General features: G+C 36.4%; 1 protein-coding gene across 6 annotated transcripts in view; it reads left to right on the top strand.

Annotated features, from left to right (window-relative positions):
• The window catches only part of ANKRD12 (ankyrin repeat domain 12), a 63,746-nt gene extending 58,134 nt beyond the window's left edge, over positions 1-5,612 (top strand). For 4 of the 6 annotated variants that reach the window (XM_072411433.1, XM_072411432.1, XM_072411436.1 and 1 more), the window contains 3 exons: positions 1,049-1,102; positions 2,243-2,338; positions 4,209-5,612. In XM_072411433.1, coding sequence (XP_072267534.1) covers positions 1,049-1,102; positions 2,243-2,338; positions 4,209-4,394 — 336 coding nt within the window. In that variant the 3' untranslated portion in view covers positions 4,395-5,612. The remainder of the gene's footprint in view (positions 1-1,048; positions 1,103-2,242; positions 2,339-4,208) is intronic. The other 2 variants (XM_072411435.1, XM_072411438.1) reach the window with 1 other exon arrangement.
• Positions 5,613-12,125: the final 6,513 nt, after the last annotated feature.

Here is a 12,125-nt window from a genome sequence, read left to right on the forward strand (position 1 = left end):
GATTACTATTATCAGCAGATGAGTCTAAAAAGCAAAATAATATATAGGGTGGTTAAACTTGAATAGAATTTGAATGTAGGTATGTGAAAATATGAAATGTGATTATAAAACATTGTTTTGCCATTAAAAAATTATTGGTAACATAAATTTATAGTGTACATTTAAAAAATTAAATCAGTGAGGAATACTACTTGTGTGGGTTTTACTTTTTCCCACCCGTGCTTTAAAGAAAATCTGTTAACACAGTGGCACTTGTATACTTACAAACCTTTCTGGCAGCCTGTTTCTTACAAAACAAAAACTCTGATTTCCTTCTGTCGCAGCAAGAATTCACATACCATCAAACCATGTATCTGGGGAATTCTTGTAGCATACAGAGATGAAGCAGGCTTATAAAAAAAAATAAATAAATAAACCTTGCCAACAGAAAGGTAGGTATATAAAGTCTTCTTTTAGCAGTTATCTGTATAAACGTGCCACTGCGTTGTCAGGTATTCATTAACCCCCGCTAGCGGTATCCCCGAGTGTGACTCGGGGTGGATTTTACTTGCAAAAAGTGGTAATCCCAAGTCACAGGTCCTCGGGCGGCGTCCTTCTCTGATCTTCTCCCAGCGACTGCACTGACGTTCTCTGGGGTTTCCCCGGTGACGGTGCATGCGTCAGTTCGTGCGGCAGGAAGTGTAATTAATTTTGTATTGGATTCAATACAAAATAACTGTAAACCTTTATATATATATTATGCTACTGTAGTTACGTTACAGGTTTCACTATTTTTATGCACCCTTTTTTAAACAGATTTTTGTGGGGTTTTTTATTTAAAGATTATTATTAAATTTAATACATTTAATAAATATTGGACATATTTCGGTAGTTGTGCCTAAGAATTAATAGCTTGCAATGTAAAATAAATTACCGTGCAAAACATGAAAAAACAGATAGAATTAGAACACCAGGGGGTTTAATACAGCCTTTAAAAAATGATTGTTATGAATACCAATGTTGTTTTGGGCCCACAAATTACTTTTCCATCAATCTTTCTCTAAAATAGATAACCACAGGACATTTTGGCGTACGTGATGTGGATGAAAAAAGAAAAGTAAAGGTAACTCAGAACAAAATAAACCTAGATGTACTGGTGCTGTAAATAAGCTGTCACAGCCCTATAATGGGCAATAATCTTGTCACATCCCTTAATATAAAAAAGTAAATAATTCTTCTGATTTTTGAGTGGGTACCCTGGGTAGGCATTTCTGAAACCTTGTGTACAGGAAGGCTGGATGTTTTTGGTACTGGACAGTGGGATCCTTTTCCATTGTATTTTATATGTTGCCCTATTAGTAACTGATTTCAATCTTAAGCCTAAATTGTAGGTGGGATCCATGTAGTTAATGGCATAAAAATAACTTTGGTACAGTAGAATAGTTTTATATTTGGAATTGGTACTGGCAGTAGTAGTGTGGAGACTGAAACTGCTGAATGAAAACACTGCCGTCCAGAGGCCAAGTCGTGGTAGACTAGTTTTTAGTGCAATAATCTAAATTGATTGACGTTTACATTAGTTCTCCAAATCAAATGTTTTTATCTTTTAGGTATTTTTCTTCTTGTTCCATATCTTCTAATGAACCACTTTAATCACACATGGAAGTCGACTTAATGAGTCAATTTATTGCAAACAATGATCAGCATACGTCCACAGTCCGAATCCTTGTTTCAGCCATGACTGTACTGACTGTGCCAAAATAAACCCCCATTTGTCCTGAAAATAATACCAAAAAAGTAAACACACAATTGTAAAAACTGGCCTGGTAAAGGGTTAGTAATGTTGGTTCTTAAAATCCTCTAGAGAATATAGAGTATTTTGCTAAATGTTATGTTCAGGGTTTAAAAAAATGTGTTTTTTGTTTTTTTTAGTGTGGTAAATATGAATTAATACTGACTTTCATATTTACTAATATCCTCTATCCGTCCTCCTTCCCTTTCATATGAAGCTGTATGAAGATATACAGGTGTATATATGAGTATAGTCAAACAAGGGTCTCATCAGAAAACCCAGAACACTCTACAAAGGTGTCATGGGTGCATGGTATGTTAATGGAAGCCTGTAATAAGCAACGTATGTCAAATTCAATTACTGATCGTTGAAAATGTTAGTTGCATGGTTTTTGTAACATTGGATTCAATGCTATGAATAAATCTGAAATTCTATTTTTTTTTTCTTAAACACATGTTGTTTTTTATGCAGAGTGAAGATGGCAAGGCATCCGTGAGAGATAGATTTAATGCAAGGCAGTTTATGTCATGGCTTCATGATGTTGATGACAAATTTGATAAACTGAAGGTATGTTTAATACAATTTTTTCGTATTTGTTTTACTAGTTACAAGCGCACAAATTTAATTTGCATGCACATTAGTCATTCCTAATATTAAATACATATTTTATTGTCTTCATTAATATACAATTCCTATATAGGGTATTCAGACAGATCAAGACAAAGTGATTAAAACTAATGATGTTTTAAAAAACATGAATAGACTGACTGCATAAGTATATATACCCTGTTAGGTCATTACTGATACAGCCAGTTGGGTTCCATAAATATAAAATGACTTCTAGTGGAAAGTCATCATACACATGCTAAAAACAATCTTTATCCACCTTAAACATTTTAGCACCTGCATACTCCTTTCCATGGTAGTCATGTAAAAACATCCCCTACATTGACTTTTGCTTCATGGGAAACTAAACATTTCGTGTGCACATTATATTCCATCACAGAGATGCTGGGGAAGCATTTTATACTGTTTTAAGTGTCTTTTTCCAATAGCTGTCACGGCGGGCAAACAAGTCAAAGATGAATATGCACAGGTTCAGGCCATAGTGACAGTTAGCAAGAGAGGATGCTGGTGGAATAAACTTAAAGGAACTATACTTATTGGAAAAGCTATGTACAGAGATATGTGAAGCCCTTTTACAACCATCTGTATTAACTGTCTGTCTGTGTCACTTTTTATACTTCCCTTTATCTTTCACTTAGGTCCTCTTTTATGTTCCCTTTTATATCAGTATGATTACTGTATACAAGTTTATAGCAGGCTGGTATTGCTTTCTAGCTGTGTAGCCCTAGATTTCAACCAATTGAGAAAAATACGTATGCCTCTCCTGGTGTGTTAGTTAGTACAATGAGTTTGCAGTGATATTACCGGTTTTAACAGGTTTTTACCTATTTCAAACATATATTGTAGGGCAGCTTAGTAGATATAAATATTTCAGGTTGTTCAAGCCTTTGTCAACAGCTAAAAACATCTTGTACAGTTCTGCCTGTACTTTGACTCATTTATTTGCTATAATAAGTTTAAAGACTAAAAGAGTTTGGCTTTCGAGGTTTTGCTGTATCCTGAATACAAGAATGAGGCCCCATTTTTCCAAGGTGCTGCAATGCATGTACATTGTCATAAATATACCTTTCAAACACTCCTAAATTCTCCACCATTACATTTCCTCTTCTCTCTCACTTATTAGTATAATTTGAAAACATTGCTGATTAGTTGATTGATTAAACAGAAAAAAACATGCAACATCCCAAGGGGCTCTATACTGTGACCGGGTCAGAATGGTGTCTGAAGTGCTGGGATATGTCTAGGCTTACTGCATAACCCCACATGCTACACCCTTTAGATTTAGAAGAAAGAAGGGCAGATAGGAACATTAAAAAACAATTTTAATATTAACCATGGAGATAAGTAAGATTTACACAATTTTATTGAATTAGTATACGTAATAATGGGCTGTTAAATATTAGATATAATATTTGATAACTCTCCTTGATAGTAATTTATTACTGTTTTTTTACATTTAGAATTTTAAAAGAGAGGCAATAGCGTTGGATCGTCAATTTTGCTACTTGATCTTAAATCCTTTTATTATTTAAATGTGCAATTATTTTGCACAATAAATGGCCAATGTTCATAGGCTTTTGTTTGCCTCCATTGGGTTTTGCATGACTATATAATTTTATGGGAGTGCAAAAGTGGTTTGTGATGGGTCAAATGTGGGTCAGAAAGAGATCAACTCCAAGTCAAATACACCTGTCAATTCATCAATGAGTATAAAACATGTCAAACTGATCCCTTGTCCCAGGCTCTAAATGTCGGAAGGGGCTCTGTGTATTAAATGAAAATTAATTGTCATTTTAATCTTTCTTTGTAGACATGTTTACTCATGAGACAACAGCATGAAGCAGCAGCCCTGAATGCAGTTCAGAGATTGGAGTGGCAGCTCAAACTGCAAGAGCTTGATCCAGCTACATACAAATCTGTCAGTATCTATGAGATTCAAGAATTCTACGTCCCACTCGTGGAGGTCAACGATGACTTTGAACTGACGCCTATATGATGTTGAACTTTACATCTGCCAGTACAGGCTGCTTTTATAGGATAACCCTCAGTTGATATCACAGATATGGAAGGGCGGGGTCCTAGAACAAACCCTTGCTCAGTTTCTAACAGTGGAAGGGAACTCAAGGAAATACAAGGTGCACATAGCGTTCCAGTCTTTCACAATCTTGCAGTCTGGGATGTGCATATAGGATTTATTAAACATATATTTACCTATGGAAAAGGTTATCCAACGTTTACTAATATAATTTATCTTTTGGTGGGATCAGAGTTCCACTTTGAACTGGCAGCTCAGGAAGTTGCTTACAGTTAAGCAACTCTAAATCACACAATGGAGAACTGTCCATCGCCTCTATCAGATGTTTTTTGGTACTGGATTTTTGCACATCAATGCATTACAGTCCCACTGCAGAGCTTGTTTGCTGAGTGCCATAGGGATATCTACCTGAAAGTGCAATGTAGGAACACAGCATACCTTTACACCAAGTCTACAGGGGTTATATTCTATTACATAACAAAGATGAAGTGTAATGCATCTAAAAAGACTATAGTGAAGATCTGAATGAATCAGATTTAAAGAAATTGTATGAAAATACAAACAGATATAATATTGTCCTATTTTAAATAACTTATTTTCTATATATATTTGTGCATTTGTATATAGTATTGTAAGTAATGATCAAAGCCTGTATAAAATAGATATTTTATGTGTAAACTGTCTGACGTTTAAATGGACCAAAGTTGTTGTCTGTTTTTTGTTTTTTTTCCCCTCCTTACTGTAATGTGTTGTATTTGTCAGTGTTCAGTAAGGCATGATCATGGCCTTGTACAGGTTTATGGATAAAAGGTATTGCATGCGTCACACTTCAACACGTCTACTGCACCAGACACATTGCTTTTTAACACTCAACCGGAATTCATGTTAGCCTGCTGAAGATAACATTCATCTTACTCAAAATATTTTTTTTGTTGAAACCTTAAAAAAAAAAAAAACAACAAAAAAAAATGTTCTTCTTAGACATCGGACTCAACTGAGCCTATTTTTAAAACAAAAGGAAAACAGACTTTGAACGAAAAAATCTAAAATTGTAAATGTTCTATTTTAATATTTACCTAAAGTTTGTACATATTCATGTAAATATATTGTTTAATAAATTTTATTGGTCATGTTGAGAACGCATATGAACTAATTTGTAAGTAAAAATTTGATATCTGACATTATTATTTGTTATTAATTTGGGATTCTTAAGCAAACATGTCCCTGGGATTTACACCTAAAAAAAACCCTCACATTGAAATGAATTGGCTTTCAGATTTTGTCCTGCACCACCAATTTGTTTTTAGGAGCTGCTGTCTCTTCCTAATCTTCCCCTTTGCCAACTGTGCATGCATGAAATCAGGAGTCTCTTGGTATACTGTCCTGAAGCCATCTGGAAAATCATATCACACATTGCAAGAGTCTTCAGGGCAGTGAACAGGAAGTCTGATGTTGTAACATGCTATTCCTATCAGACAATAAAGCTATAGGGTCTGTTAACTACCTTCAGACTGGACTACAACTAAAAATCTTTTAAACAGACAGAATTATAGAAAACAGTCATTGCCTGATTGACTTGGACTGGGTTGTTTATAAACATTATGGTGCCCAACCCTTTCCCCACAAATTTATAGATGCACAAATATATGAATGTGGACACTGCCCACTTTTGTTAATCCAAAAAGTTTGAGTGCATGGACTACTTTACTCCAAAGTAAAATGGATATTTTTTCAGAAAATCATCTATGGGTGGGTGTCTCTATATTTCTTTCATGACAGGTTCACATTCCTATTCTGCTCCTATTTACATTTTTAGTTTTTTCTGCTGGGTGTGTTACTATATCCATCTGATCACTTCTACCCTAACTTAAGCTGGCTCAGGGCCGATATCAGACGAGAATCTGGCGTGTGTACAGCGCTCGTCGTCCATCGTCCGAACGATTGTCCTGGCGGATCTGTTAGAAAACTAATGTTTAAAGAATGAAAGAAAAGAAAGAGGGTTTTTGGCAAAGTGACAATATTGCATTGTATGATAATTTTCTCATATACCAATACAAAGTATAATCATTTTGTGTACCACAATATATATCTTCTGGTTTAGACACGGTCTAATACCAGTTTGGGCCCTAAAGAGCACTATACATTTGTCATCTGACCGTACATGCACATAAATAACCATATAAATAATTTGCAAATTTAAACCTATTCGTATCACCAGTAGTACCCAAAGCGTTTCGCCCTTCTAGGCTTCTTCAGGGGTAGCAGTATGTCAACACAAAATGGTTATAGGTATCTAAGTTTTAAAGCATATATATAAATATTAGAATAGTAATTATTGTAACAGTTTGACAGAGCAATATAATTCATGTTATTAAACATGATATATGAAATAAAGTAATGTGCACTTAAATAGTTTACAGTGCATATAGCCTGTCATACAAAATATCCTAAGTAATAATGAGGAAGAGACATGCACATGTTCTGTGTTGAATATATAAACATGCATACAGAAACTTGAAATATGTATTTAAGTTAAAGTTCCACTTACATTACATTACACTAAAGATGTGACTTAGCTTTGAAGTGATGACACTAAGGCAACCAGGGTTAAAAAGGCCGGAGAAGAGCTAGGAAAAAGTAAAATGATGGCATCCCCGAAACTGATGTTCTGGAGGGGTTTAAATATACATAGGATTTTGTTGGACATTAATAAAAAAATAAATGATATTGCTAACAGTAATTATGGCAGGTAGAAATCATTGACCTTGCTGTATAAAGGATCTACAGTATATCAATGAATATTAGGTACATTCACATAGATAGCCAATGATAAACGAAGAGTTAATTTTTGTTTATCCTGTGTTGTGGATCAATAGTGACTATTCCCATTACATCTTGAGGAAAGGCTTCCAAGGGAGGTAAATGTCTATAGGTGGTAGTAAGGTTATTTGGTAATTATTAGGTTTCCTGGATTTATTATATACAAAGATTTAAATTGGGCATACCTGAAAATATGGAAGTGCAGGCTTCTCTGAGGGCTGCAGGCATGCAGCTTCTGATCCCTGTACAGAATGGCTGGGAATCCCTGTGGCACCGTTTCTCCTTTTAGAACAGTGTTCCAAGAACCTCCACTTTTCCTCAGTGTCACAAGTGACAAAAAAACAGCATATAGCCATAAACACCTGATTCCAATTGTCAAACATTGGGGCTTATTTTACATCCACAGAACCTGGGCACCTTGCAGGTATTGATTATACCACAGGCTCCTCAGCTTACCAAAGTATTCTAGAGTCAAATGTTGGGCTATCTGTGTGACTGCTTAAGCTTGGCCAAAACTTGGGCATACAACATTACATTATTCCCAAGCACACCAGCAAGTCTAAAACAACTGCTGTAAAAGTAAAGAATCAAAGTGGTATAAATTCCGTGGTCATAGTCCAGACCTCAACCTGATCGAAATGCTGTGGCCAAGAAAGCTGTACGTAAAGGAATGCAGTTAAACCTCAATTAACTAAAGCACTGTTGTAAAGAAGAATGAAAAAAAAAAAACAATCCACTAGAACAATATGAGAGACTGGTAGTCCTATGTAAATATTGTATGTATAAATATTTTTTGATTGCTTAAATAAAATAGTTTGAGGTAATTATGGTACATAAGTGCCACATCTAAATAAACATAATTAAACCTATATATACACTTATTCACATTTTTGAACTTTTTCAATTACATAGTGTCAATTTCAGTTCAATACAATCATAATTTATTAAAACAATAAAAACATGAGATGTATATTTAATATTTTTGCAATGCAAAAACACAAATTTTATACGTCACAATTTCAACGCATTTTGCTATTCATCTTCCTCAGGAATTTATGAGACTGACAACATGAATCAAATGAAAAATCTCAGCTGTTTGAAACCATAATCATCTTTGGCTCTAATGGTGGAGAGGTAGGAATTATCCAAAGGCTGCTATAGACATCCTAAATATCTCCAGATTTTATTGATTAGTTCAGCAGATAAGTCGATGTAGTGTACGTGTGTCACTAATGTTGGCAGAACAAACCTTTTGTCAAAATAATCTCCAAAGAGCTCTGGCACCAACAACCATGCCATGTTCAAAGTTGCTGTCATGTGATTGGCTGATTAGGTGTGTGTTAGGTAAGTACCTAATAAAGATGCCGATAGTGTGTGTACACACACATATACTGTAAACATATATATTTATATATATATATATACAATACTTGATGCACACAAATATTCACCCTTTCGTTATCTAAATTGTAAGTCCTGGCTGTACAGTTTTTTGGGGTTGTTTTTGTTATCCATTGTGTCACAGGAAAGGGTGCCAACTGATATATTACCTGGTTCAATTATGTTCTCATCTTACATTTCTATCAGTCATGTATGTAATTGTTTATGTGTAATTGAAAAGCTGAACTGTAATCATGTGCAATTTTATGTATTTAGTCTTAAAAGATTAACTGCCCCCACCCAGCGTAATGTGATTGGAGAGCATAACTGCAATAAAATTCCATTTTAAGTACCTCTTGAAATAGGTGTGAAAAAACAGCATGGGGTAGGTGTACTTGAAACAAATACCTTGTTTATGTTCATTAACTTATTAAAAGCCAACTTGTTAAAAATAGTGACATTTTGGCTTTATTAAAGGGAACTTCTAACTTATTCCATATTCTTTTTAAACAAAAAAAAAAAGATGCCACTTTCTTGGAGGAGCTACCCATTATTTACAAGAAGGAATATTAGGGGAGCTCAGCTACATTCTTTTATGCAGTAAACCAGATTTAATCTCCTTTTTAAATACATGTTAACTGTTTCTACACTGCTTAAGTTAACAGTATACATTTTGTTTTACAGCATATGGTCTCAGGTTCCTTTCAATCTCAGCACTGCACTGTCTTGCTAACCCTACTGCTCTTATGTCTGGCTTTCCCTTTTCTTTTATGCACCCCAGTGATGGATTGGACCCTCTCTTGAGTACTTGTGTGGGAGCAATTATTTAATACCTCCTGTATCTTGTAATCTAGTTCTATGCTTTACTTCTTCCAGAGGATGGGTGTCTTGGACCTTTTAGTCCCCCTAAGACAAAAGCTATACCCAAATACAGTTGGGTCCATAAATATTTGGACAGAGACAACTTTTTTCTAATTTTGGTTCTGTACATTACCACAATTAATTTTAAGATTGCATAAAAATGTGAGGAAGTAAAGCCTTTTTTTACATAATCACTTCATTTCAGAGGCTCAAAAGTAATTGGACAATTGACTCAAAGGCTATTTCATGGGCTGGTGTGGGCAATTCCTTCATTATGTCATTATCAATTAAGCAGATAAAAGTCCTGGAGTTAATTTGACGGCGGGTGCTTGTATGTAGAAGATTTTGCTGTGAACCGACAACATGCAGTCAAAGGAGCTCTCGATGCAGGTGAAACAAGCAATCCTTAAACTGCAAAAACAGAAAAAACCCATCCGAGAAATTGCTACAATATTATAAGTGGCAAAATCTACAGTTTGGTACATCAATAGTGGTGGATTATCGCAGAATAATTTACATGGTGAACAACACTCTCCAGGAAGTAGGCGTATCGATATCCAAGTCTACCATAAAGAGAAGACTGCATGAAAGTAAATACAGAGGGTGTACTGCAAGGTGCAAGCCACTCATAAGTCTTAAGAATAGAAAGGTTAGATTAGACTTTGCTAAAAAAAAAACATCTAAAAAAGCCAGCACAGTTCTAGAATAACATTCACTGGACAGATGAAACCAAGATCAACCTTTACCAGAATGATGGCAAGAAAAAAGTTTGGAGAAGGTGTGGAACATCTCATGATCCAAAGCACATCATCTGTAAAACATGGTGGGGGCAGTGTGATGGCTTGGGCGTGCATGGCTGCCAGTGGCACTGGGACACTAGTGTTTTGTTTTTTTTAAATTGTATTTTTATTGAAATAAATTTTTTAACAGGGTACAAAGAAGAAAAAAGAGAACACAAAATAAAACTAGGAAACAGTATCAAAACATAGACAGTTTCCAAGGGTAACAATACCCAATTCCCGAATATAACACATTACTTAAACAGCATAAGATGGGGGGTGGGGAAAACAGAGTCTGGGAAGTGTGACATTGTTAAGAAATCAGTGAGCAAAGGGTCAACCGGGCAGTCTGGCATAGTAATGATCCCAAGCCTCCCAAACCATCTCAAACTTGTCCACCGTATTCCTAAGGAGTGCTGTGAGGTATTCCATAAGGCGGATTTCTTGGATCCGTGCATAGAGATTCTCCATGGAAGGGGGTGAAACCTCCTTCCATCTGGCGGGAGTCAACGTTCGAGCTGCCCCTAGAATATGGGATACTAGCTTACGAGACAAATTTGGTAACGCTAGGGAAGGTTGACCTAGAAGATGGGTGAGAGGGTCCAAAGTTATAGGTTGCTGAGTCACATCAGAAATTAGGTTGTTAACCCGGGACCAGTATACCTGGATAAGGGGGCAGAACCAAAATATGTGCTCTATTGTACCTCGATGGCTCCCACACCGCCAGCATACGGGGTCAACATTAGGAAACAATTGGTAAAGTACAGCCGGTGTATGGTACTATCTGAGCACAATTTTATACAGATTTTCTTTATATAGCGTACAAATAGAGCTCCTATGTGCTGCCTCCCAAATATCTATCCATTCTTCTGGAGATAAAGACCGGCCCAGCGCTTCCTCCCATTTAAGCATATAACCAAACTTATGTAAGTTTCCTAGCATTGAGGTATGTAGGAGGAGGTAAACGTTGGAAACAGCTCCTTTGGTGTGGGGGCCCTCCATACATATTCTCTCAAAGGGAGTCAGTGCCTGGAATTTGGCTGTTGGCTGGAGTGACAAAATATAGTGTCTTATTTGTAAGTAGGCATAGAAGAAGGTACAAGGTAATTCCACTTTGTCACATAGTTCAGTGAAAGAGAGCAGCCTCTTCTCTATTGGGTGTAGGATATGTCTGATTTGATATAGACCTCTTTCCCTCCAGGGTCCTGACATTGACCCAGTGAGACTATCTGGTATTTGCGGGTTGAGGATTATGGAGGTTAACCTCAAGGCTTGCGATGCTAGACCATATTTGCTCTTGCAAGACCTCCACACATTCCTCGTAAACACCATAGGCACCGTTAAGTCAGACTCCGCCAGTAATAAAGAGGAACTCCAAAGCATGACATTGGGGTGTATGGGGGCTATCCAACTCTCCTCCAATTCTCTCCAACACTAGTGGGGTAAGGGGAGGTCCATAGCAGTAGGTGCCGCAAATCGGCCGCCAGGTAATATTTGTTAATATCTGGAGCTCCCATTCCTCCCCCATCCCTGGGCATACAGACAATTTGTTTAGCCACTCTGTGTCTTTTGTAGGCCCAAATGAAGTGCATAAAGTCAGTCTGAACTCTCTTCAAAACTTGGGGCGGCACTCGAACTGGTAATGTCTCAAATAGGTATAACAGCTTGGGAAGGAGCATAATCTTAACTGAAGCTATCCTACCCAGCAGTGACAAAGGGTGATTTTTCCACTTACCCAAAAGATTGTTTAACTCTCAGAACAGTGGTGGGAAGTTCTGTGAGTATAATTGATTATATGTGGAAGTAATTTGGGTCCCTAAATATCAGAGGGAGTGTTCCTGCCAAATAAAGG

Source organism: Pyxicephalus adspersus, chromosome 5, assembly GCF_032062135.1.
Source record: "Pyxicephalus adspersus chromosome 5, UCB_Pads_2.0, whole genome shotgun sequence".
Classification (NCBI taxonomy): Eukaryota; Metazoa; Chordata; class Amphibia; order Anura; family Pyxicephalidae; genus Pyxicephalus; species Pyxicephalus adspersus.